The sequence below is a fragment of the Molothrus aeneus genome, chromosome 7, assembly GCF_037042795.1.
Source record: "Molothrus aeneus isolate 106 chromosome 7, BPBGC_Maene_1.0, whole genome shotgun sequence".
NCBI classification, from domain to species: Eukaryota; Metazoa; Chordata; class Aves; order Passeriformes; family Icteridae; genus Molothrus; species Molothrus aeneus.
Genome location: NC_089652.1, coordinates 36,577,989 through 36,605,201, shown reverse-complemented (window position 1 = coordinate 36,605,201; position 27,213 = coordinate 36,577,989). Strand labels below are relative to the sequence as shown.

Here is a 27,213-nt window from a genome sequence, read left to right as displayed (position 1 = left end):
GAGTTCATCTGCCTGAGCTATTTTAAGAATTTCCTATCTTTAGGCCTACTGACAACACTTTTTTTATTTTTTAATGTAACTTTAACCTCCCACAAAAAGCAGTTGAACAAAGAGAGACTCTGCACACCTTCTGAGACTCCTACACCTGTGGAAATTGGAATGCTTGGAGAAATACCCTCCTATACTATGATTTAAGTTCATTTCTTGGTGTTCTTTTCTTATTTAACTGGGCATCTCATAGAGCCACATCAAGGCAATCTATTTTCTGGCCAATTTTTAATTTGCTTATCTGATCGATACCACCACAGTTCTTTAAGTTAAAACAAATTACAAGTATTTAGGTAGAGCAGGAAATTTCAAAGTGCTGTAGGATAATGCAGAGGCTTTCTCAGAGCTTGGCTATTTATCTTCAAAACCCTGGGATTGGTTTGGGCTGCAAAATTTTAATGAGGTAAATTTGATAGAATAACTAGAACTAGACAGCTGCTTTTAAAACAGCAAATAAAATTTAGTTTCAATCCTAACTCCAGCTAGATGAACTTCAATTTTTATTATCTCATCTCATGGAATGAACCACGTGGCCTAGGAGAAATAACACTGTGGCCATTTAAAGACAAGGCAGGTTCTGACAGTTCTCACTGAACTCTCAGAGGAAACCAGAATTCCAAAGTCCAGGGATGAATCAGGGAATCTCGGGTACGTGACCCAAGAAAACAACACCACAAACAAAAGCTTTAGGCAAAAGCACTGCACTTGCTACTACAAGATAATTTGTCTTCTAAATTTAGATAACAATTAAGAAAATGTTATCTAGTGACCTGAAATCTGGAAGGCACTTTAGGATATGGTTTTGACCTTCTAGCTCTTATTCAAGAACACATTCAAAGCCAAAATATGAATGCTGTTACTCCATTTAAAAGCCTCTTGACACTTTGACAAAGTAACAGCCTTACATTTGATGATTGAAACTCCAAGTTCCACGGCAATAAAAGGCTCCAGAGGGTTCCCTGAACACGTTTTCCACGGGTACTCCCTGTGCCCAGAGGCAATGGGGTGAATCTCTCCTGCCTCTCAAAGATAAGAGGACAAAGATGACTGTGGATCTATTGCATTAGTTTATTTGGGAGGGACCTGCCAGACAGGTGAGCTGCTAACACATCTTCAAAAACACTCCTAGGAAATTACCAGAACATCAGTGAGAGAAGAAAATGACAATTTTTAAGCTGTGCTGCATGAAAGATTAAAAAAAAAAGACATTTAAGCTACAATTCTGTCTATTAATGCCATCCTCTGTTAAGTATGAATTCCCCAGAAGTGAAGTGGCTGCCTGCAATACGCAGGATTCCCTAGAAATAGGATTCCACCCACTGCACGTGGAGGCAGGTGAGTAAGAGGCAAAGAAGGATCTCTTCAAGGAACCTCCCATGGGCTAACACTCACTAAACATGAGAAATTCTGGATTTCACAGCATTTTGGAAGATCAGAGCAGCCTGGAGTAGCCTGTGTAATAAATATACGAAGAAACTTTTCAGGCCAGGGTGTGGAAACTAGAAATTCAGAACTTATCAATGCATGAGTCTTAAGACCAGGGGAAATAAAAAAAAACTATACTTGAGTCCAGGAGTACAAATCACATCAACTCATTTTGATCTGTTTTGCTCAAGCAGCACTGCTAATAAAGAAGCAGAGGATTGAGAGATGAAAGCAAGTGAGCAGAGCCCAGGACACCCAGCTTGGATTAGCCCATATCACTGCAATCAATGTCTCAGTGTGCCTAAAGTCACCCAGAGGAGCCAGCAGCACTGAATCTGCTGACAGGGACGTCTGGGGCTCGCTGAGTGTGAAGGGAATCCAGCCATGAGGCCAGGCTGGCAGGGACAGACAGACTGCCAGGGACAGACAGCACTGCTCACCCCTGCAGGATCCTCCCCAGGACAGTGCCCAGGGAAGGAGCAGGGAATCACCAGCACAGCCACGCTGAACTCCACAGAAACAGGAGTGAACTCCACAGAAACAGGAGTGAACCTCACAGAAACAGGAGTGAACTCCACAGAAACAGGAGTGAACCTCACAGAAACAGGAGTGAACCTCACAGAAACAGGAGTGAACTCCACAGAAACAGGAGTGAACCTCACAGAAACAGGAGTGAACTCCACAGAAACAGGAGTGAACCTCACAGAAACAGGAGTGAACCTCACAGAAACAGGAGTGAACTCCACAGAAACAGGAGTGAACTCCACAGAAACAGGAGTGAACCTCACAGAAACAGGAGTGAACTCCACAGAAACAGGAGTGAACCTCACAGAAACAGGAGTGAACTCCACAGAAACAGACGGTGACCGGGCTGAGTGAACTTTGCTCGGGCTCAGCAGGGCTGATCCATGATCCACCCCCTCCCTCCCTCCCTCCCTCCTGCCACACCGGCTCCAGGGAAGGACTGCTCCCTTCCAGAGAAATCCAGTGACAGGGAGCAGGGAATCTCCAGGGCAAGGGACACGGCTCCAATGCTGGCTCTGGAAAGTTCCTCAGCGCAAACTCTGAGGCTACAACTGCTTGGAAGAGATGAGGAAACAAACGTGTCCGAACACACAAACACAAACAGAAGGTCGGCCTAATTTTAAGCTAGATTCTCCTTTTCAGGAGAATTTCAAAAGCCTCAGACAATCTGAACTGTAGGGTGAACTAAAGGCTTTTGGCAGCAGCGTTCAGCAATTATTTGATCTGGAAATTCCATGCAGACCCAAGTTTAATCACCTCTGAACAAACTATTCCTTCCTGAATTTGTCCATCTGTGAGATCATTTTTTATTTCCACATGTTCTGAAACACTGAGTTCTACAGTTTAATTACCCATCATTAGTAGATGTACTTTTTCTGTTTAAAGTACCTTCATCAATCATTTGGGTGGATTTGATGTGAAGCAGCTGGCCAGCAGGCTGAGCAGGGAGACAGGACAAGTTACCAAAGTACTCAGCCCCCAAAGCATCCTGAAATGCATTTCCATGGTTGTCACACAAAGGTAGGATGTTGGCATGGACTGGGATGGAGGAATTACAGGTATTTAGCAGTATCTGGGTTATTCACTTCCAATTCCCAACCTGATTTAAACCAGAATGATGCTTAAAAGGAAATCCTTCAAGTTTGATGCTGGGAATTTTTATAACAGAAAATAACTCAGCAGATTTCAAGTTGTTTATATTTAGTTAAGTTATATATGTGCTCATATGGAACCTTTATTCTTAGCTATTGGGAATAAAGAAATATCTACATCCAAAAGAATGTCTTTCATTAGTAGCAAAATGAAAACTTTCCAGGTATTAAGGGACAGAGTAATGCTGTATTGTTACAGCTTTATTTTCCTTAAGATAGGAAGCATCGGTGTCATGGGGATTGCTGACTTTCTCCAGAGAAATTCCCAAGTTGTATTTGGAGTCTCTTACCCAGAGCAGTCATAAACACAAGTTTAAGGGCTTCTACTGCCAGATGTTGTGTTTGATGGAGAAGTGCTTGTGCTCACACAGAAACAGGTGTTCCTCTTGTCACAGCTGAGGAATTCACTCAGCAATAAATCCTCCTGGCAGGCCAGAAGAACACCAAAGCTTCACAAACGCAACAAAAAAATTTATGGGAGAATTCTCCTGTCTTGCCTGCTCCAGGTGTTTATCCTGTGGTAGTCGATGAGCGTTTGAACGTGAACACAAACAGTTCTATCAGCAAGATCAATAAGGAGAATTTCCCTTTGCAAAGGAGAAGAAAAATTGTCTGGTTTTTCATTTGGAGGATTTTTTTGTTGTTCGGTTGGCTGGCTTTTGTTGTTTGGGTTTCTTCCCCCAGGACAATGATTACCTCCAGACAGCCAACACAGGAACAGATATTTAATAAATCACTGGCCAAACAGCAACAATGACTCAACTTTCGGTGTAGCACCCTCAGGAGTGGTTAATTGTGTCCTATCAGGAACAAGACTCGTGCTATGGAGCCCACACCAGGAATGCCAGGCTTTCCCGAGCTCCCTTCCTTGAAAAGGCAGCTGAGGCAGAGCCTGCCACCTCCCTCCACCCTGGATCAGTCAGCAGCGTGTCCCACAGCTCAGGTGGGTGTCACGTTGCAGCTTCTCCTCTTGGGATGTTTATTTAAGCATTATTTATGCAGAGATACCAAGGTTGGTAATGCCCTGAACTCTGGCATCCCACTTCCCTGTACAGTCCCAGCAGGAATGCAGCACTCCTGACCACAGAGCTGCCCTGGGCACCTCAGAAGGGAGCACAGAGCACACAAACCAACTCTGCCCACAGCCATTGCACTTCTGGACTCGATGCCTCAGCCAGCCACCCTGTGACAAATGACTGCTAAAGTTGCATTTTAAGTTTAATGTTAACAGTTTAAGCTAAACTGTTAAAGTTGAATTTTATTAAACTTGAACAAAACTACAACAGAGGACTAAATAAAGAAAAATTACAGTGCTGAGAGTCCCCACCAGCCACACGGGCCATCTACAAAATGGATGCTCTGCCTTTTATACCCTTAGTCCCCTGAAAGTTTTGTCAGTCAACTCTTTCTCTGCCATCCTTTGGTGCAGATTACCTTTGGCACCGTGAGTGGTGTCAGCTGTTGTTCTGCTGTGCCTCCTGGTACCAAGGCAGCCTCCTGTACATGTCTTGGCTACCAAGGCTATTACAAGGGGGAGGAAAAGAAGACTGTGGAATGCCATATTATAATAATATTACTATACAGCTATACAATATCTATCTCTTAATTGTGAGAGCCAACTATTACATATCTGTACAACCCCTTCCCAGGACTGAGGCCATCTGCTTAGATCACCAACAACTTTTTTAAGGAATCCACATACGTGCTCTCCTGCAAAAGGCACCTGCTGGAAATTCCACAGAAAAGCTTTAACATTATCCTCCCAGGATGCCAAGAACCATTTATTTAACATTATCCTCACGGATGCCAAGAATGATCAGCCTTGCTGGAGAGAAGGTGGGCACACAAGAAACCAATGTACATTCAGGCCTCTGCTCCCCAGTGGTGGCACTGTACCGCCACAGAAGCCACCACCTCAAAGAAGGGTTTAAAAATTCTGCTTTAAGTAAAAATCAACTTGAATATCACAGCTAACTGAAAAAGCAAGAGGATGATGGAAATAGCAGCCTGGGCTTTGGAACACTGGCTTCTCTCTTCCCCACAAGGGAGGCTGAGCTGGGAGAGACCATGGCTGGGATAATCCCTCAGGTAAGAATGCCCTGTGTTTTTAAACTGATTTGACTTTCAGTCACGCTCTATGCAGCACTTCAAACCACAGCTACTAGAGACCAATTTATCTCCATTTCAGTGCCCATGCTTGGATCTCAGCACAGAAGCTGTCCTCATGTAGAATTTCAGGGAAGATTAACAGTAACAGGATGTCTGCAGAAAGCCCAACAACAGCCCGAGGCTGGCTTCACCCTGCAGTGCAACAAAGGGGACGAGTTCAGGCGCTGTCCCAAGGACTTGGCTCACAGCTGAACTCTCAGCACCACAAACTCATCCAGAGCTTTTCTGCCCAGAACTGTGCCCTGCTGACTGGAAGGTATCCCTGCTTTATGGCTTACAAGCTCCTGACAAGTGCCCTGGTTCTCCCCTGGCAACTGAAGATGCCCCTGGGATTGAGACCTCTCAGGTCTCGTGGCTGTTCAGCTGCAAAATTCACCAGCCCCTGTTTGTAACTGGGATTCCTGATGCTGGGTTTTGATTCAGTACATGCAGGCATTATCACTTAGGGTTCTACATTTAAAGGACATCCCCTACATTCTCCCATCAACATTTCCAGACCTGTTAGTGCTGTCTGTTCTCTTCTTGGATCTGATTTTAGCACAAAGCTTTATGCCCACCTGCTCAGAATAAATTTCTGAGGACATCTGCAGCCAAAATCCGAGTAACATAAATTAAGATACTGCTAAGATTATGTTGCAAATAGTCTTTCCAAACAGTTTTCTTCAACCTGGGATGTAACTGCATTTTACTGATCACTGTATCAGCCATTCTGTGATTGTGTCAGTCTGAATCTTTTATTTAGTTCCCACCTCATTGTTACCAGAGAACCTGCAAGACAGGAGTGAATTTTATCACCTATTCCTTGGAATGACAGCATCACAGAACAGTTTGAGTTGGAAGGGACTTTAAAGCTCATCTCATTCCATGCCCCTGCCATGGGCAGGGACATCTTCCACTATCCCAGGCTGCTCCAGCCTGGCCTTGGAAACTTCCAGGGATCCAGGGGCAGCCACAGCTTCTCTGGGAGCCTGTGCCAGGCCCCTCTGCTGTTCTGCCTGGAAATCTTGAGTCTAGAGTCCCTGGAGAAAAATGTGATATGGAGATACTTAAAAAGCAAGGGAAGAGGACAAAAACCCTGTGAGAACAGGCCTGCACTGAGATCCTCAGAAGAACGCTGAAAAAGAGAAGCAAATTCTTTCTGAAGATGGAGGTTATTAAAAATGATACTGAATTGTGGCATTTTCCCTTTCTCACCCCCAGAACAGCTCCATTCCCCAACACTGAGGTGCTTTGCCCTGACAATTCCCTTGCTAGGACAATGCAGGCCTCCCTGGCAGCCCTTATTCCATCCATGCCTCTCCTTGCTCCAGCATCTCTCACCCAGCTCCTGCCTTTGATCCTCGTGGGAAATGGATTTGTAGGAAATTCTTCAAGCTTGACAGAAAGCTCACATAGTGTGTATCTGTATGTAACTGTTTGAGATAAGAAATGTTGACTTAGAAATGTCATGGAATTGGACAGACATTGTTGAGAGAGAAATGGAACTAGAAACAAGTTTTAAAGGATGGTTTTGTAAATAAGACTGGGTACTTTGGAGGAATAGAGCTATGAAAGATGCATTGTAGTAGGAGCCACGAGGGGTAATTTTAGATGATTGGCTTTAAGGCATTTACAGCACGGTGTGGCAAAAGCTGATAGGCCAAGAAGCACTTACAATGTATTGTAATTAGGAAATATTTAGCTCCTGATTGTGGTGGTGTGAATTCCAACATCTGTATTGTCTCACCCTTCTCATGAGACTGAAAATGGAATAAAAGTTTCTGGAGCACCTCTGTTACCCCATCTCTAAGTCAAAAAAAAAAAACCCTAATCCAACAGATGCTGAGTGCAGAAAGCTCTGTGCTGTTTTTCCAGCCATTTCTGCTGCTGTAGCAGATTGGATCAGCCCAGCCCAAACCCAGCAGAGCCACGAGGGCTGAGCCGGAGTGAGGAGTGACAGCAGCACAAAATGGGGATGTGGGGGAGGAATCACATACAAAGAAGAGGAACTCTCCTCTCACTGTTCTCCCAGCAGTTTTTGTTAAATAGCCTACAACTAAAACAACCTTTCTGGACAAGTACAAGGTGATTAAGAGGTTTTTGAAACTGGCTGAACTGCTGGAGGAACAACTAAAAATCGTGGATGTTGAGGGCTTGCTTCTAAAATTTTTGCATTCCTGAACCTCTGGTTCAGAAAGAAGGAGAACAGTGGGGAGAAGAGCTCAGATGGGCAACAGAAGCTCCCCCAGAACACACTGTGTCAGCATGTAAATATCTCCAATCCATCAAAGCCAAATTCCAACACATTTTTAACTCTTACACATGAGAGAAATGGGAGATCATCATTTACCTCCTCTCTCCCATCTTCGCTTTGAATGAAAGAGCTTCCAACACCAAAGTATTTGTGACATTGAGAGGAAAAATTCTGGGATAATTAAATTTCAGAACAATATTTATGCAAACAGGACTCGAGGAAATTAATTTTGCTTGATTTGCCATCCATCTGAATACTTTTAAGCCACTGGAAAAGTCCAGCTGCACTCTGGAGCATCAGGATTTTTCAGGAGGGATGCAGTCCATTTCCACTGGAATGGAAAGTGGGATCTGTGCTCTCCTGGCTTCCCTGGAAGCCTCTGGCCCAAGAGGATGTGAGTCAGAATTTTTCAGCTGAACAGCAAAAGAAAACTTTCACCTGAAAGCTCTGTTTTCATGGGTGCTTTTCCAGAGAAGTGCTAAATGCTGAGTTTGGGGCAGGAATGGAAGCAGAAACATCTCGTGGTATGAAATCACCTTCTCACAAATTCATCAGGGTTTCACAGCTGGGTTTTAGTACAAGCACAGCACATAAAAACCCATCAAGAGCTCACTGCTGATCTCTATCACCCCAAATGGGCGAGGTCAGATGAGCCCTCACGTGTTGGGGTCTGTCCCAGTGACACAAGGTGAAGTTAAATAAAATGTAACCAAGCTGTTACAATTTTTCTTTTTGACGGGCTTTGTGTTCAATGTAATAAAAATTCAATTATCCCCAGGGACAACTTGCACAACAGACCCTTTCCAAAATTTAAGATCAGAGTTTAAATGAAAATATTTAACTAGTAGTGTTTTCTATGCTACTTTTAAAGCAGCTTTATAAACAAATGATGACAAATAAATCACCTAATTCTTTATATAAAGTACAGTAATTCAAACAATTGTGTGCCATTTTGCAACTTTCACAGCCTAAATGTTTTTCAACACTGAAACACAGAAATATTTAAAGAAAACTCTACCATCATGTAATTGCTGTGAGCTAAAGAGAACTATCTGTACCCTCTACTGACAAACACCAGCAAAAATTTCTAAAATTAACAGTTACTGCAAAGTTTAATTTTGTCTTGTACACTCAACACTGTAACTCAACAACAAAATTAAACCACTTCCCTGTTTATGTGGAAATTCCTAGAAGGAAACAGCTTTTCATGCTAGAAGGCTTGATAAACTGATTGGTCATATTTAAAAATAGCTTTCAACAACAGATCAAATTTGAACTTATGTGCTGATATTGAAATCTAAGAATTCAAAATCCAGCTAAAAGAATGAAGACCACTCCAATCTTTAGGCAGCATTTAAGGAATGGAGATTAGTGTTATCTAGGTGAGATAAGAGCTCTCAACCTGAAAAAATAAGGCCGGGCTTCAGTTCCAAATAAAAGCCACCTCTAAATCACAACTTGGTGAGGCACCAAAAGGCAGGAAGCTGCTGAAAGCAGCCAGATCAGCCCTGTGAGCAAGCAGAGATGTGGAGATAAAGCCAGGCTGGGAGGGGACAGAGCTGATCCTGTGGGGAACGGCCTGGGGGAGGATGAGGAGCACCACGGGGACCCTCAAGGACTTCCCTGGACCCACCCTGGTTCAGACCTTCCTGAGGTGGGGAACAGCTCCGGGGGCGGCACACGGTGCCAGGGGCAGGGCTGGCACTCCAGGGGTGGGCACGCGGGAATTCCATGGAATTGCACAGGGATCAGTGTGGTGTCCTGAGCCCGGGGACACTGCACCAGCGCAAGTGGGGACTGCCAGGATGGTGCCAGCTCTGCTGAAAACAACCTGGTGGGTGGTGGGCACCACAATAAAAGGTAATTTCAAAGAGGAAATGGCCATTTCTATTCAGAGCCCTTAGGAGGAGGTGACATTTAAGAAGTGACATTAAAACCAGGCAGGCAGCAGACTACAGAAATCAACTGCACGAGGCCTGCACCCAAACTGCCAATGCTCACCTCCAACAGGAATCACCTTTAAAAATGAAATAGATCATCTCAGCAATCACCTTTAAACATGAAATAGATAACTTGAAGAAAACAACTGAATAAATAATTGAAGCAAAGAAAGGTATCCATCTACATTGCAGATCCCAGCTGGGCCAAGGACTGCTGCCTCCCCTGAGAGCACTCGTCCCAGCGAGCCCATGCAGCCCTGGAGCAGCTCCCTGTCCCTGCCCGGGGCTCCATGGAAGGCTGCCCTGGCCCAGAGCTGCTCTCTAAGTGGGACAGCTCCCAGCTGAAGGCAGGGCTGAGCTGGGAGGCAGTAAACGATGCCAATGTTTTCACAGCACACTAATGGCACACTCTCCACGAGGGAACTCTGAAGTGCTGAAGCTGCAGGAATTCTGGTTCAGCCCTGCCTGCGCTGCCTCCTGGCACTGCCCTCAGACCGTGCTTTGTGTCATCTCATTAGACACCACTTGGCACCGGCTACAACACTATCAGGGCTGCACTGGGAGCTGAGCAGGGCTGCTGCTCCCCCCGCAGCCTCATTTCACCGGGAATTCCAGAAACGGGCAAAAGAGACCAGCCACGGATTTCTCCAAAACATTCTTCACATCCACAGTCACTCACACAAAATAATTAAACAGCAATCACTAAGCTGCCTTACCCATTTCCATTTTTTTTCCAGAAAAAAACAAACAAACAAGAAAACCCCAAACCAAACAAGCAGAAATAAAATGAAAACTGATGTCTTGCTCTCGTAAAACGTTTGGTATCTTTCAGAAAATACACAAATCATATCCTAAATAAATGGTTTTGAGGACTGTCTCCTTCCTGCATTTCTAGGATAGATGTAGCATCCAACTTTAAAAGTCAATCTGCCACAAGAACCGCTGCAATTTGTTAGAAAAATGAATTTGTTTTCTTATCCCATTGTATCCCATTCAGGGATAAAAGGCACACAAAGAGTTAAAGTTATTAAAAAAGTAACACACTTCTGAGCTATACAGATTGTTAGCATTTTCAAAATAATTATACAGATACTTTCTAACAGAACCTTCAGATTAAACATCTTCAGTAACTTTTCAGGTATCAGCTTAAATCAGTGCCAATGCTCAGAATTAAACCAGCAAAACTTAACTCATTTGCTGCCATCATTAGAGAAAGTGGAAATCTTCCCAAGTGTGACAACAGCCTCATTTAGGCAAAAACCCAAACCAGATCAGCCAGCAATGCCTAAATGTTGTTATTATTACGATACACAATTTCGCTGTAAATGCAAAATACAATCTTAATTCTTAGTTTTAATGAGGCAGATCAATATCTCAAAGTTCAGAAAGCAAAAGAATTTGAGAAATACTCTTTTTGGCCAAGATATAGCATTCATCTTCATTATCTATCCACTAACTACAGACAATGTTTCCCTCATGTAATTAAAGAGTTATAAAAGCAGAGAAATGCATCTTGGCATTTCTTACATGCCCATCACAGTTAAGAGTACATAGGGGTTTGCTTTTAATTACATTGTCATTTTAGCATTTTGTATTGAATTACCGCCTAATTACAGCTCCATAGAAATCCTTTAAAAGAAGAAGTTATGCTTTAACAAAGTGAGCAATCTCCAAAGGTGATCTGTGGCCATTTAAACGAACTGAAGGGCTTGTAGCCCTCTTGCCAACTGACAGTCCCCAACATCCCATCGGGGCCAGGCAGGGCAGTTTAACAGCTCCCAACGAGCACTGTGGTAACTCGGGAACAACACCAAAATTCATTGCAATTTTGCATCCTGAGCGAAACAAATTATCCTGCACCACTTGAACCAGAAACACCAGCAGAACACAAAATGACCAAGCCTTTCACAAGGTGTTTTTAGAATTTGGAAACACTTAATTTCCCTCCCAAACCCAACAAAACAAGGAGGTGGCAACCCCACAAGTGCTGCTGTTGCTGCAGGGCCTCGCTGTGAAGTCCCCAGGATTTGGGGTGAACCAAAGATTGGTTGCTCCAGTTAGTACGTGAATTGTCTGTTTTTCTTGTTTCCAGTTACAGCTTTAACTAGGAAATTTTGAAGAAAACCATAAATGTTGACTTTCCTCATCAAGAATGAAATTATTGTGAAACCACGACGATAATTATGCAATGGAAAAACCCTTCCCTGCTCTCCTTGCACCAACAACTGAAGGATTTGATGTATCTAATCTACATTTGGGATTCCTGGCCTCAGAGATATGCAACGTAAACAACATGGCAGTAAATATTCATTTTCTGTGGGATTAAGCCTAAATGTGCTCTGCTGTTTGGCACTGTAGTCACAAACTATTTCTAAGAAAAACCCCCTCCACCACCACACAGACAGTGCAGGGAGAGAAGACAAGAGATGCCACATAAAGTCACTGGCATCCAATACCACTTCGATTCCATATGGAAATAACAGGAAATAAGATGTGCTGAATTTTAAGCACCAAGGCAACAAAAACACATTAAGATTTCATCACACAAGAACTTGGCTGTAAAATCCGTAATTTTCTTGATCTTTTTAGGGAGTTTTCATTTTCAGGAACATCAGAGAGCTAACAGCTCATGGATGCTACCAACCAGCTCAAGCAGGCATTTGCATTAAGCTGCTTTCAGTTAATTAAGTGGTGGAAATGCATCTCTCCTACACCAAGAAACCTCTTCCACAATCAGATTCCTTGTCAACCTCTCCCTTTTCACAGCCTGGAAAAACTACAAGTGGGGAAGGTTGGAAGAAAAGGTGGAATGAATGGGAATGAAAAATATTGGAGGTGCTGTTATTTTTCCGCTTCCCTAGAAGTAATAATATGACAAAAGTTAATGTCTAAGATTAAACAGAGAAGAAAAAAAGGGGTTTTTTTGAGTCTGAGTCCGTCCTCATTTGCTGATCAGCCAAACTCATCACCTAATGGATTTCACCCTCAAATTCCAGAAAGGTGAGAATAGGAACAATACAAAACCCATTCAAACACTCTTCATGAAACCCAGCTGAAAACTATCATTCCTGCAAACAGTGATCTCCTCTTGCAGGAAAGAGCTTTTCCCTCACACAGAACACCTGCCCCTCAACTTACACCCAGCATATGCAGACAAACTTCTGGAAGGCTTTTCTCCAGCAAAGCCCTGTGCGTGAAGGGTAGAGATGCAAATAAACTCAGGACAGCAGCATCTCCCTGGAAATGTTTGGAAAGCAGAGTTCCAAACGATGCTCACACGTTCCGATGTTGCATTTGCACAATTACAGCTCTCCTCAGAGCCCAGAAGATTTGGGGTTTATAACTGTTAAGTATTAACAGATTACTTAGAAATAGTTAACAGATTTTTGAGCTGTAGTCACTTATAACATCAAGCTCCCCATAACTCACTCTATGCTTGAAAACAGTATTAAAGAGTTTTATTGAATGAAACAAGTCCTGCTCTTAACAGCAACATTAGGAGTGCACAGTGGTAACACATTTAATAAAGAACTTGTACACTCTGATAAAATAAAGGAATCTTTACTTTAAAAGCAGCACTAACTCTGAAGTAGTTTATTATCCCACAATAAAGTGAATAAAGTGATTAGAGTCCAACCACAATCATGGACAGCTCACAGGGAACACACCAGCAGAAACAACTCCACAGACATTCCCAAACCTGTGGCAGGATTTTCAAGGGTTACCAAGTTTATAATGAAAGGACAGTAAAAAAAGAGACATTTACACAAGTAAATCAAAGAAAAAGTCTCATGTTCCCCCTCAATTCCTTCAGGACACCCAACCATTCAGCTTGTAAAGTCATACCATGGAAAGTAGGTTTTACAGTTCTCAATAGATTTTTTTTTTTGGGGGGGGGGGGGGGGGAAAGATACAATTAAAAAAAAAAAATTCTCTGATAATAATCGCCGTGACACAGGAGAATGATAGATTTAAAATCAGAGAATGAAACATCCTCCATGCAGTGAAAATACTACTTTAACTACAAAGGTGTCTTTGACACGCCAGTACCTTCACTAAATTACTCAAGACCTTCTGAGTGGCTGGGGAATGATCTGGCATCAGGAGAAATAGAGAGGACCAACACTTCTCTGATACGGTTCCTTTTGTTTAGGTGATTTTTAGCTTGGTTTTAGCTTGTTCCAAAAACTCCGGGTCTTGTTTCCTGTAGGAGACTGCAGAGCTACTTGGATTTGGGACCACCCAGGTACCAAAGGCAGGGCAGGTATCTCAGGTGAGATGATGGGCTGGGAAATGAGGAGTTTATGAGCAACAAGAGGAACGATGAGGTTTTAAACTAAGATTATGGCTGAGGAAAATCCACTCCTTCAGCACGCCCCACACTTTCAGCTGCACGGGGTGTACGTTTCAAAAATCTCCGAAAACGATGGAAGCGCCCATTCTCTGCTCCTGAAATGCTCTCAAGTGCAGCTCAGCAATCACAAAACCACCAGAACACAACCACACTTCCCTGGGGAGGGGAGCACCCAGATAATATCTGCAGAGAGGCTGCTTTGATGAACAAGCTGCTTCAGTCACAAGTTTTCCTGTGAAGCTTCCCTCCAACCTTGCCTCACCTACAGCAGAGGCACGGGAAGCTTGCTCTGAAGTATTTTATTCTTACTTCAGGATCTTCTGCTCCCTCTGAAATCAAACCTGCCCACAGGTTTATCTGAGAAGTGTATTAGAGGGCACACGGAGAACCTTGACCCGGGCACTTTGCTTTCTTGTTTAGTTAATGTGCACTCATCTCAGCCTCTGGAGTTCCTACAGATGGGTGCAAACCTACACCCACTTCTATCCAGGCATCTACAAATATTTTAAAGCCTAATAACAACACAGATGCTCTTTTTCAAATATCTTAGTCAGAACAGGGAAATATTTTCACTCTCTTAACAAAGACGATTAAACTCACTGGAAATTCCTGTCCATTTGCAGTACATTTACAGGATTTCATAGTGCAGTTTACAGATAATAAAATAAATCGCTTTGAACCTAAATAGCACTTCCACACCCACCACGCAGAAAAAAACCACAACATTTTCACCTATTAAAAGAACCCCGGTATTAATTGGCCATGTAAACATCTGCAGAAAATAGCTGTATTTAAAAATAAATGAACAAATACAGCAAACCAAACCCCCAATTGCTGAAAGAGGCTGAGGGGAGCTGGAGCTGCACACCAGAGAGAGGCACCTCCACACCTGAACTCCAGGATTTTCTCAACCATTGCCAATATTTCGAAATATAGGACCTGGGCAGACTGATTTTCACACTAAAGACTGGAAAAAAAATTCTGCTGATGATGATGTTAGAACCAATCCATCAGGTAGGGTTTTAAACTGAAATAAGTCAGTTAAGAGACACTACTCATAAAAACGCCTGCACTTCAAGCTTAAAATCTTACATAATCTTGTAGTTCTGATCATAAACCCAACAGTTTACTGTTGAATTTATTTATTTTTAGACTTGCCTAAAATTGTAGAGCGTCTGCAGTCCTGGTGTGAGTAGAAAATAGTATAATAATTGTTAAGTACCGGAACACTTAATGTGTAATACTGGAATAACCACCAAAACAATGTCATTAACATGAGAAGCAGCCCGGATTGCAGGCAGTTTCCTGCTCATTTAGCCAAGATTAATTCTTCACAGGCAAGAGGAACATTCTTTTCACCTTACCAAGGACAAGCCGAGCGAGCAACGTTCAAGAAAAGACGTTCTCTATTGCTTAGCTGTTCTTTTTTATGAAGTCTGATAGGTAATGTCAACAAAAACCACTATTCTGTGCTCTAGGCAAAAGGATCTTGGAGGTGGACGTGGAAGAGAGACAGCCACGGAGAGCAGATGGCAGCAAGTCTTTCAGAAACTGTTCGAGAGAGAGGGGGGAAAAAAGTTTCCCTACAAAACATATTGCTGAATTAAGGGAACGCTGCTGAGCTGGAAAACCAGGCTTTAGGAAAAGACGACACACACACGTCCTTACTGCGAGGCTAAAGCTGTCAGAAATCATGTTTGGTTTGAAAAGAAGAATAAAAATTAAACGTCCCGAACACCCTTCTGGCCGTCGTTAACCCGCTGAGCTGTTTCCCTGGTTAGCACAGGCAGGGTTTTTGGGTTTCTCCTGGCAGCGCTCGCCATTTCACAGCACATTTAGCGCACACAGCGCGGATCGATAGCACTACAGACACAAGACGAGACTTATTCCATTTACTAACCACAGCAAAACGGCCTCTTCAGCAAAATCCTGCAGCTCCTAACGCTGGAAATGTAAAAGGCATCCTTACAGGGATCTCATTACTCCCTTCTCCCGGTCACACGGGCAGCCTGAGCACTTGGCTGGGCGCTTTTAGCCTGGTAAACAAGTGTAGCTCTGCACACCCTGCAAGGATGCTAAAAACCTCCACAGAGCACCAAATGCACGCTCCAAATGCGGGCACGGAGCGCCAGGCTGGCTTGGAAACTCGCGTGAGATCCTCGCACAGCTCCTAAGAGGGTTTTTGTGGGACTGACGGAGCTCCGAGCACAAATGGACCAACAGCTGCCCAACCACTGGTTGCTGCCGTAACAATTTTCCTCCTGGAGAAGCGTGGGGAAGTCCTCACACCCCGCTCGCTTCCCAGGACTCAGAGTTGGCATTTGAACACCTCAAACTCTACTGTTTTAAAGAGAAAAATCAGTAGATTTTTTTTTTTCTGCGATATAACGAATAGCAAAACACAAAGGGTTACAAATGACTCTTTAGGAACGGAAAGCCTGGCTTTTCACCCCAATTCTGCTGGTACATCTCTACACGCACACACCCCTCTCGCTATCACCAAAGGACGAGCTCAGCCTTTCAGAGCGGCACCTATTCCAAATTAATGAAGCATTAACCAAGGTCGCTATTCACCAGTGAATAGTCCGGGCTAAGAGAGATCAAACTGAAGGAAAGAGCAATTTCAGCTGGGTAATTCTTATTTAAAACCAGCATCCAACACCGATAACTGCGCTGCCAGGTTACTTATGTGACACTAGGTGGTTATGTCTCCACATTTATTCCACACAATTGAGCTGAAATCCAAGCGCTGGGAGCGTTTCAAGTGCTCACGTTATATATATTTTTAAGAATAAACACGAAAGCAGCTTCTGCCTTTACAGTCGCTGCCATCCACGAACATTTGCCACCTAAAAAAAAAAAAAATAAATTTCTTCCCATTCATACAGAGCCAGCCCAAGTTCCCAAGCGCTGACCCCAAAGCCCTCAGTTTAAAGTGACAAATCCAGGAACATTCACTTACCTGATGAACAAGAGATAAGAAAAACAGCGAACGCCAACTTAGTAGCAGCTCCCATTTTCCAATGCTGTTAAAACATTTAAGTGACTTTAAGTATCCAGTTTTCTGGGTCCTGCAAGCTGGAAAAATCTCCCTTCTTGCTGAACCGTTATAAAGCAATTTATAGCAACATTTCTGCAGCAGGTAGTGTTCATAAAACACTAAAAATCAGGTTTGTTTAGACACTGACGACCTCCCCGCGGCTCTTTCTAGAGAGAATCCGGGTTGAGGGAGGGATAAATATATTTGGAACCGTGTTTCAAAACACACGTGTCATTTGGCTTCTGTACAAACGGTGGCAAAATTCAATTCATAAAAGTAATGCTACGAATCCACTTAAAAAAAAAAATAAAAACCAAAACAAAATAAGTCAACGATTAAGCTGCTGAGCACGACGAAGTCTCTGAGTCTCCAAGTGTTTTCCACATCAGGCGCCGTGAAGGATCATCCCTCGTGGGTGCGAGTGTCGGGGGTCGGATCGGGATCAGTCCGAGGCGATGTTTTTGTCCTGCCTCCCCCCCTTCACACCCCGTGTAGTGTTTGGGAGAAGAGCAGCTCCATTCCAGTTCCAAACCTCGAGGCGAAGAGAGGAAGTTTTGTTTTTTGTGTTTTTTTTTTTTTGTCAGTTTGTCGATGAAAAACTACCTCAAAAACCAGCCACCAGCTACACGTGGGTTTTCTTTAATAAAGGCTAAGGGATTTAGCGTAGCCCAGGAGAGGAGAAGGGGAGAAACAACAGTCTGGGAACAAACAAACCTTCGGGCTCCCCGGGAAGTGGCAAATCTCTAGTCCTTGGCCAGGCAGCGAGAGCAGTGCATCCCCCCGTCTTCACCGCCCTTCTCCAGCACCAGCACTCCCGAATCCCAGCAAGATTTCCAATTCTTCTAGGAGATTTCCATTCCCTCCCCCCGCGAGAGGCTATATTTGGTATTTAACACACAAGAGTGGCTGGGGAGGGGGGGGTATCAAAAAAAAAAAAAAAAAAAAATTAAAATGCAGTATCCAGGCGCTGGGGAGGAGGGTGGTATATATTCTTTGTGGCAAATCCTTGCCGAGTGCCGTGCTTCCAGGAGAACCGAGCTTCTTTGGAAGGGAGGCGGCTGCGCCTCACGGCGGGCTGGGGCTGGATGGATCCAGGCTCCTCTGGCTCCTCACGGGTCCTGGATGGATCCACGCTCCTCTCCCTCCTCACGGACACATCTCCTCCTCGCCGCCCCGCCGCTGCTCAAACGGAGACTCCACAAAATCCACTCCTCCGAGCTCAATCCAGTTCTTGCCCTTTTTTTTTTTTTTCTTCTTCTTTTTTCTTTTCCTCCTAGGAGCGAGCAGCAGGAGACGGCAGGGGCGGGGAGGCAGAGCCTTCTCCCCGCGCCTCCCACACGGCGGAGCGGGGAGCGATCCCCTCGTCACCCTCTCCCCTAACTCTGACCCCGGCTCAACTCTTCGGTCTCCCGGGCGGCGGAGGCAGCGCGGCTCAGCCCAACTTTGTCCCTCCAGCAGTGCAGCTTAGGGGCTGGCGAGGCGAAAAGGCCGAGCCGGGGGATTCTCTCCGGGCGGCGGCGGCCGTGCCTAGAGCCCGCCGAGTGTCGCTGGCAGCGCGGAACAGCCCTCGGTGCCCTGCTGCCGCTGCTCCCCCGTGGTAATCTCATATCTACCCATTCACCCGTGTGGCGTGTGGAGAACCGGCCCAAGATGGCGGCGCCCGGGCGATTGTTTTTGTTTCCTCTCCGCCTCCCCCTCCTTCCCCACGGCCGCGGCGGCCGCCCCGGATTGACAGCCACACCACCCAATCACAACGCGGGTTTGGCATATTAGCCCAGCCCACCTCCGCTCGCCCCTCCTATCGGCGGCGGGGCGGAGCGCGCTCCCCCACGCTGGCCCCGCCCCTCGCGGCCCGCGCGCGCCGCCTCACGGGCGCGCTCCTGCCCGCCCTTCCCGCCCCTCAGGGCGCGGCCCCTCAAGCGCCCTCGCCCTGCTCCGCCCCGACCCCTTCGGTGTCCGTAATTCAGCTTCGCGGGGCTCCCTCGGGGTGTCGGGGGGCTGTGCTGTGCTCCCAAACTCGGGTGATGGAGGCAAAGCGCTGCCGGCAGCCACGCGGTGGGACCTCGCCGGGAGGGGTCAGAGCGGTGTAACGTGTACACGACGGTGTGAGGCTGGGGGCGCTGCCTCTGGGGTCAAATGTCAGCCTGATCTTCCGCCTCATCCCAGCCCAGCCTGAAAATGTCCCTGAAAATGTCCCACGGGTAGTCCAGGTGAGAGCTACGGCTGTGGGCACATTGCTCAGGAGCATCACTGCTGCTACAGCACAGAATCAGAGTCAGAGAAGGGTTTGGGTTGAAAAGGACCTTCAAAAGTCATTAATTTCCAACCCCCTGCCATGGAGCAGGGACACCTTCCACCATCCCAGGCTGCTCCAAGCCCTCTCCAGCCTGGCCTTGGGCACTTCCAGGGATCCATGGACAGCCACAGCTTCTCTGGGCACCCTGTGCCAGGGCATGCCCTCACAGGGAACAATCCCTTTCCAATATCCCATCTAATTGAAACCTGCCCTCTTTTAAGTTGGAATCCATTCCAGTTGCCCTGTGACTCCGTGCTGTTCTCTCTGTGTTTCTGGTGGGCTCCCCCAGGTGCTGGGAGGTGCCTGGAGTGTGTCTGTGCCCTCAGCCCCATGTGAGATGCACCATGAACAGCTGCCCAGCGTGTCCTGTCCAGGTAATTCATTAGCTCTGCTCCTTCAGGAGTTTGGTGTCACTCCTTACACCTTTTTTGTTTTGTTTTGTTTTGTTTTTAAATGGATGCCATAACATACATCTCTTGTCTCTGGATAAAAAGGAAGATGTGGCTCTTGGATCTGGAGATCCATGTGGGAAAGCACAAGAGCCTTAGTGCTGGCCTTTGATTTCTGTATTCTATAAAGACCTGTAGTTGCACAAGCAACAAGTGCCAAGTTCTCTGAGAACTGGTTATGCTGTTCACCAACCCCAGATAGGTATTAAGTGCTTCCAGATTCCTTTTCAAACTGTTTGGTGGCATGGACTAAGAGGGGTTTTTGGGGATGTGAATAGTTGGTGGTACTAGACTGGAAAGAAAATGATCTGTATTTCACATATATGAATATACAGCCAAGTCAAGGCTTAGCAACACTGCCAAGCTCTAACTCACAGATCTGGTGATCCACCAGGATCCAAGAAATGGATCTATTTCAGTTTTTTTGCATTGAGATGTCTGCTTGAGTTCTTAATCAGACAACCCTGGTGTTTCTCTGTCGTGTCCTAACGCTTCTCAACATTAAATTCATCCAGTGACCATAATTTTTTTTTATGATTTGAAACATCCCAAACACAAAATAAGATGTCAGGGCTTGTGCACATCTAGAAGCATCAAGACATGTGGCAACACCTTTTATGCCATCTTTTATCCAAGTATTTCAGAATGATTTACAAGCCTTAATTAATGTTAAATGTTACAACACTCCTACTTCATCTGTAGTTTTTAATATTCTTCAATAGCAGAATATTTAAACGTGACCTGTTCTGCAGGTTGTGTTTTCACTTGGCTCAGCTTCTTCAGAACACTGGTCATGTTGCCACATGAGTAGGAAATCATAGCTAAAAATATTGCTGGTGTGTGTGTGAATATATATATATTTATATATGTACTTCCCATTGCAGGGATTTAGCTTAGTTGTCAGAGGGTTTGTTTTTTTTTTTTGGTGAAAGAATGTAAATTATGGTCCATATTTCTATTTTACAAGTTGTTTTTGATAAAAATAGAAGAAACGTGTCACCTATATAAGAGAATTTGCACGGATGTCAGGGCAATGAGGTGTCTCTTACTCAAGGAGCTCATTATCCTTAGGCAGGGGTTGCTTTTTGCTTGCAGGATTCCTCTGGCAGAGCAAATCCCTCTGGCCACCTAGGAAATGTTACCAACAAATTCTGTGGGGCTGCTCTTGTCAATCCCCTGCTTATCAGCACCACGGGAATCACAAGCAGGGCTCATTCCTGCCTTTTCCTTCCCGCTTTGGAGCATGGCCAGGGGCTGGGAAGGAGGATGAGTGTTGGTGCCTGGGATCAGACAGCTCTCCCTACCTGCACTGGGGATTTGCTCCCACTGAATTACCCGAAAAAAGCAAGTTTGGTGCAGATCTTGTACAGACCTTAGGAGAAATTGCCAAGCATTTTTATGAGGGACTTGATGCAAAATGCTCCCAGGGCTTTGGGCTAGGCTGTTGTTTTATTGCTAGTAAAAGGATGAGTTTTATCCCAAGCAGACACATTAAATGTCAGCACAGTTGCTGTCTGCTCTTTATTTTTAAATGTCTTTCTCATGTGAATTTTGGGGGTGTTTCCCTTTTTCACCTTTTGGCTCCTCATTTCTATTTTCCTTTCGCCTTCAACTCCAGATCTTTTTTTTTCCCCCCCTTCCAAGATCAATCTGTCTCTGCATTTTTAATGAATCATTTACTGTGACATATGAGCACTGAAGACACAGTGTCAGGGACTTAAGCATCTGTGGAGAGCAGGAGGAGATGAAATGGATGTGATCTTAGCTTCAGTCTTTTGTTCATGTGGGATGGGCCTTTGCCTAGAGGCAGCACAAATATAACTTTTCCTTCCAGGGAATAATGAGGAGAGTTAAAACCCAGCAATGGCTCATTTTTCTCTCTGGAGCACTGCTAGGAATTGAGGATTTCAGCTGTGCCTTTGCTATTCCCACTCTTAGCAGTGAATCAACACAAAACCCAACGTGGTAGGGAAGGAGTTTTTGTGCAGAACTCATTCACAACACCTAGAGAGGAATTTCTGAATGGAAAATGGGAACCATGGGGTTTATAACATCAGGAGGGACACCAACAGAGACAATCCTTATCATTATCTCTTTCATCTTTCCTTGTGGTCTAAGTCATTCCCCCTTTGAAACTCTGGAGGAAGAGAAGACCCCATTCAGGCACTGTCCTTATATAACCAAACCAAAAAAAATGGACCAAAATGGCAAGAAATTAATGTCTCCCAGGGCTGCCCTCTTTACCAGCCAGCTTCACTTTCCTTTGGGAAACTGTGCTGGATGACAGCCTAAATTATTTTATTTTAGAAAAGGTAAATAACTGCCTTCAAGTATTTTTACTTCCATATGTATGACTTACATGAAACTCATCATGTTCCACAAGAGTTTTAATACAAATTTTCAGTTCTCTTGCTGTGGACAGATAATAAAATTCCTAGAAATTATTCATTATTTTGCACTTTATACTCTGCTCCGAAACTATTGAGATACTTTAAAGTTATACGAGTAGCACAACTTGAAAACATGAGAGAATGTGGAATTAATCAACCTTTTAAATGCTGCTGCTGGACTGAAATGAAATCCAAAGCTTGCTTCTGCAATGCTTTTGGGTTGGGGCAATATAGGTGACCATCAAAATGTTCTCCTGTAATGTTTTAAACCAAACTTACAGATTTTAGAGGCTGTTGTTGAATCCAGCTGAGTATCCACAAATTGAAATACAGGCTGAAATCACAGCCCTGCTTTGGTGCTGGGCTAAAGTGGGATCATTTTATTCGCATGAGCAGTGTCAGGATTTGGCCTGGATCATGTTCTGTAAAGCTGTTTTTGTAGTGAGTTTTTGTGTAACAAATTCCCTTTTCCATTAAACACCTGGAGCCTGCAGACCCCACACCACCAGGGATTGTTCCCTGCCTCAGGTTTAAAAAGAAAGATACAAAATATTACAGAAATTACCTTGATACAAGCTTCATCAAGTTGTTTCCACAAAAGCTACATTTAAATCAAGGATTCTTTTTCCATTTTGACCGGTTAGCCAGACTTTTGCTTCCTTAGAACAGGGATTCCAAGCTACCTAACCTCATTTCCTGGAGGAGAAATTTTCCTGGTTTCTTTCTTGGATTTCCAGAGTCTTGTCAGAAGAGATCATCCCCCTGCAGCTTCTGGTTGCTTTCAGACACTCCCTTGTCTCTTAGAGGCACTTTGTTGTGTCACAGGGTTTTACCACTGTGGCATTTATCAGCTATGATTTCATCCATCTTTCACAGCAAAATTGCATTTTCTGGATATTTTTCTCTAGTCCTCATTTGTACTGTGGAATCTTTTTTTATGAAAAGGAAGTTCTCAGGGTCTGTGTGGAGATCTCCCTTCTCAGAATACACCATAATTTATATATTCAGTTATAAACTGACTCTGTGTTCATCACAGAATGCAAAAGTTCTGCAACATTGTCATGTTTTCAACGTTATTTTTGAAAGATTCTTAAAATATGTGACAAGTGTTTGTTGTTTTTTTGCTACAGCGTCCTGACAGTGATAGCAGATTTTAAAGATCTTTTGCACTGCCTTTGAAAGGCTTGATACATATATTTGTAGATAAAGATTTCAATATTTTAGGCCAACAATTTGTAATTAAATAGTCATAAGAAGTAGGAGTGTGAAGTGGCCAAGTGTGGAGAGATTGTCAGATCTTCAGAGCATTCAATTGTGTGCTCTTCAGAATTATTGTGTCAATATGACTTCTGCTCGTTTAGGAATACAAATCCATGGATAGCTGTAATTACTTCTGGTGTCATTCAAAATATCCTGGAAGCTTTCTGGAGGGTGGCATCAGCAGAGCTGGCTGATACTTTGGGAATTAAAAACCTCAGTAAGGAGAACATTCCTGGAAATATTTTTTGGTTCAGATCAATGTCACAGAGAAGATGAGTGCTGGGGAGCACAAATGAATGCCAGTTTTTGCTCCAACAGAAAATAATAAAGTTTCCTGCAGTGTTGCTATCGAATGATAATGGGAAGTGGAATTCTGCAAGGTTCAGAGGGACTGGAGGATTCTGGGACTCAAATATTAGTTACTGGTTTTGCTAAAAACTACAAAAGCTGAGGATTCAGAATGTGCCTAATCGGCTTCAGAAAGGGATGGCAACGGAGAGTCAAGTGTTGATCAGATCCTCCCCGGCTGTTGCAGTTGCCAATTTGCCATTTGGAATTTTACAAGAGGAAGGTGAAGATCCATGGCAATGGCCAATCTGCTAATACTGTTATCGTTTTTATTGCTGATAACTGGGGGGTGCAGGATTAACCCTTACAAACACACGCCGTGGCACGAGCAGTTATCCCGCTTCCAGAGGCAGCAGGTTTAGGCTGCTAAAGCCTTTCTGCAAAGGAAAATGATTGAACCGTGATTGGAGGCCCATTTCCTTAAGAGCAACGCAGCTGCTGCTGTTGCTGCTCTTATCTGAAGCCTTTGTTAGAGGAGTTATGTGGGAATGGAGCAGGAATCCTGATCAAGTCCCAGGTGTGACTCTGGGACAATGCCTGTGAATTGCTCTAAGTCAATGTGTTTTGGTTGCAGCCCATAATCCCTGATTTAGGGATTTCATAATTTCTGCACAGAATTTGAGTAGCATTAAAATAATCCTGCCAACAGCAGCTCAGGCACCCCTTTGTTCCTGTTCACTGTGACAGAAATAATTCCTCTCCCCAAGTGCTGTAATTCCTGAAAATCTGGCACGTTACAGGTTTCAGAGGAAAAAGTGTGGAAGATTCCCATATTTGACCTATTTCAGATTTTAAGAAGGACAAGTTTCTCAGCTTGGGAGCCCCTAATAGCTGCCCACTCCTTTTTTCATGAGCACAATCCAGCTGGAACATTTCTCTCTGGTGGTTTTGCTCTGACAGGATGGATGGGCTGAGCCATTCCAGGGATTTGAAATCCTGCAAATTCAAACCCAGAATCTTTCTTCTGCAACCAGCAGAACATCCCAGCCTGGTGCTCTTACCCATTGTTCAGGCCACTGGGGAGCTAAATCCTCCTCCAGCTTCTACTGCTGAATTGTTTCGGAGTTCATTCATCTGCAAATAATTTTATAATAATTCCAATTCAGACATTGAACAGATAATGTTAATATCTGAGATGGCAAAATTCTGTTTACCCCCTAGAGTGAGAAGTTTTTTCCGTTCAGGCTCTTTTAAATGGACAAAATTTTTTCCATTTACTTAAAAAATTTTGTACACAGCATCAACCTTTCTGATAGAAAGGCTCTTTTTTTTTTTTGCCTTGAAATTCTTTAGGCAATGAAAATGTACTTCTAATTTTGTAGTGATACATAGTGCATGCAGCCAGTTTTAGTTATACCAACTAATTAACTTTCACGAAACTGCAAGGGGAAAAGTATTTTTGTTTCATGTGGAGAGTTGAAGGACACACACACATGGATCCTGGAGTTTTTAACTAAAACATGGCTTGGTTTTTCTCAAAGTTCACCAGAGGTTTTCACTTCCAGCGAGGTGGAAGGCCACAAGCACAGTGGGAGAAAACTTGCTTGATAACTTGGTTAATTCTTGGTGTCCTAGAGCTGTCAGGATCTCCATGGAGGGGAGAGAAATGCTCCAGCACTTGAGCAGCTATTTGGAAGTGGGAAGGTGGGTGCCAGAGTGTCTGGCAGCTCAATATCAAGGTGGATTAAGAGCATTAAGGAAGCTTAAACAGCTCCCAGGAGAGACATTCCCATGGGTTTGAAGGCTTATTCCTCTGGAACAGTTGCCTGGCTGCAGTTTGGGTTGAAAGATCAGGTTTTCTTCTGGAACTGTGCATGGCACTACTTAGTTTGACTTTTTTTGTTGTTGTTGTTAAGGATGCTCCGTGTTTGACTGCTCAGGTCCTGCTGAGGTTTCAGATTTGGGGAAGCTCAGACAAGATCCCTTCCCAGGTTTAATGGATACTGCCATGGGAGTTCTCAGGCCAAGGCAAGAAACAGGCAGGTTTTTCCTTTTTGGTTAATATTTCTATTTCAATGACCTCTTACAGCCAATAGTCCCAATCTAAATTGGTTTCCAGCTTTTATTATCACTAAAATATGAGGCAATTCCCTGAGCCATGTGTGTTTTGTGCTGCTGGAGGAGAGGACTAAGATGTGGCTGGATGTTCCATCCATATTACCTGGCATTATCTGGAAGAATCCTCTCTGCATTGAAGAATTATTGCCAAATGTTTAACAAACAAGCTTCAAAATATTGAAATTATATTTTAAAAAACCAATTATTTTAAAAAATAAGCATGCTGTTATCTATAAAAGCTATTATCTGAGAAAAACTCAGTGGGATGAGCACAATATGTAACCTATATTAACAGGTGACTTTTCTTCTCCATTACTGGTTTAGTTAAATTCTACTTGAGATTTGTACCAGATAAAGATGTGCTTTTCTGCTGAAGTTTTTTTGGTTTTTTGTTTTATTTTTTAATTTAACTGGAATGTAATGACATTATTTTCCATTATAAACAGCTTCAAACATTTGGAATAATACTTATGGTAGGACTTCTATGTCAATATAGAAATGAAGATAGTGTTCAGATGGAATAGAAGATGTAGGGTACCCTGAGGCCAGGTTAAGACAACAAATATGGATCTGCACATGTCCAGCCCAACTTTTTGTGAAATTACACAAAACCAGCAATCAGAGTGTCTGTGGCCTGTGTTGGTATTGTAATAAAGTAGCAATGGAAAAATGGGAGTGTCATTTCCAGGGGGATTCTCCTGGTGCTTCTGCTGTTCCCTCAGCTGGATTCTCTGCTCCCTTTGGATCATGAGTGGAGTTTTAAGCAGGAAGGTTTCCAAGTGGCCGATGAAGAGCAGGCAAGTGGCAGAGTCGGGCTGTGAGAGGCTCCTGTGATGGCAGCGCAGGCTGGGCTCAGGGAGCTGGGGACCATAGCCCAGCTGGGTCCCAGCTGCCTCCCAGGAGCTGCTCTGTGCCTTCTGCAGAGCACATTTCTCATCCAGCACCCTGTGACCACTCTGGGAAGCAGAGTTCTGTCCTTGCTCTCAGAACAAGCAGTTACCTCCAAACTCAGATGTTTTTCAAGCTGTTACAGCCATTTCCAAGCTCTCCTCTGTCAGGCCCCACTGGCAAGCACATGGCCAGAGCATTCAGGAGCTTTAACTATTCCTGTGTTGTGGAATGGCATTTGTGGATTATTGGCAATGTTAGACCATAGCAGCTCTTCAGTTACACTCCTGCTGCACTTCCACAAACACTTTAAGCCAGCATAAGCCAGAGATGCTGCCCTGCCCTGCACAAATGTTCTTGCAGCTGCACATTTAATTGATTGGGGAACTGATTTGGGTTAAAACCAGCCCAGCCAAGAAGCCAAAAACATCAGCCTTCAACTCCTTTCTGAACTCAGCTCCTCCCCAGCCTCTCCAATATTTATGCTGGCTTGAAGGTCTGCACCTTCCCAGGCTGAGAACACACCACAACAAGTGTGTGCAGGAAACCAGGAGCTGCTTTTTTGTTGCAAGGGCTGGTTTTTAAAGGGCTTGAGGAATTGCAGTTTAAACTGTGGCTCCTTGTTAAGCAGCCAAATAT

General features: G+C 44.2%; 1 protein-coding gene across 2 annotated transcripts in view; it reads right to left on the bottom strand.

The window, feature by feature from the left end:
• ACVR2A (activin A receptor type 2A) overlaps positions 1–18,563 on the bottom strand; it is a 51,014-nt gene extending 32,451 nt beyond the window's left edge. For both annotated transcript variants that reach the window (XM_066553959.1, XM_066553960.1), the window contains exon 1: positions 16,808–18,563. In XM_066553959.1, coding sequence (XP_066410056.1) covers positions 16,808–16,862 — 55 coding nt within the window. In that variant the 5' untranslated portion in view covers positions 16,863–18,563. The remainder of the gene's footprint in view (positions 1–16,807) is intronic.
• Positions 18,564–27,213: the final 8,650 nt, after the last annotated feature.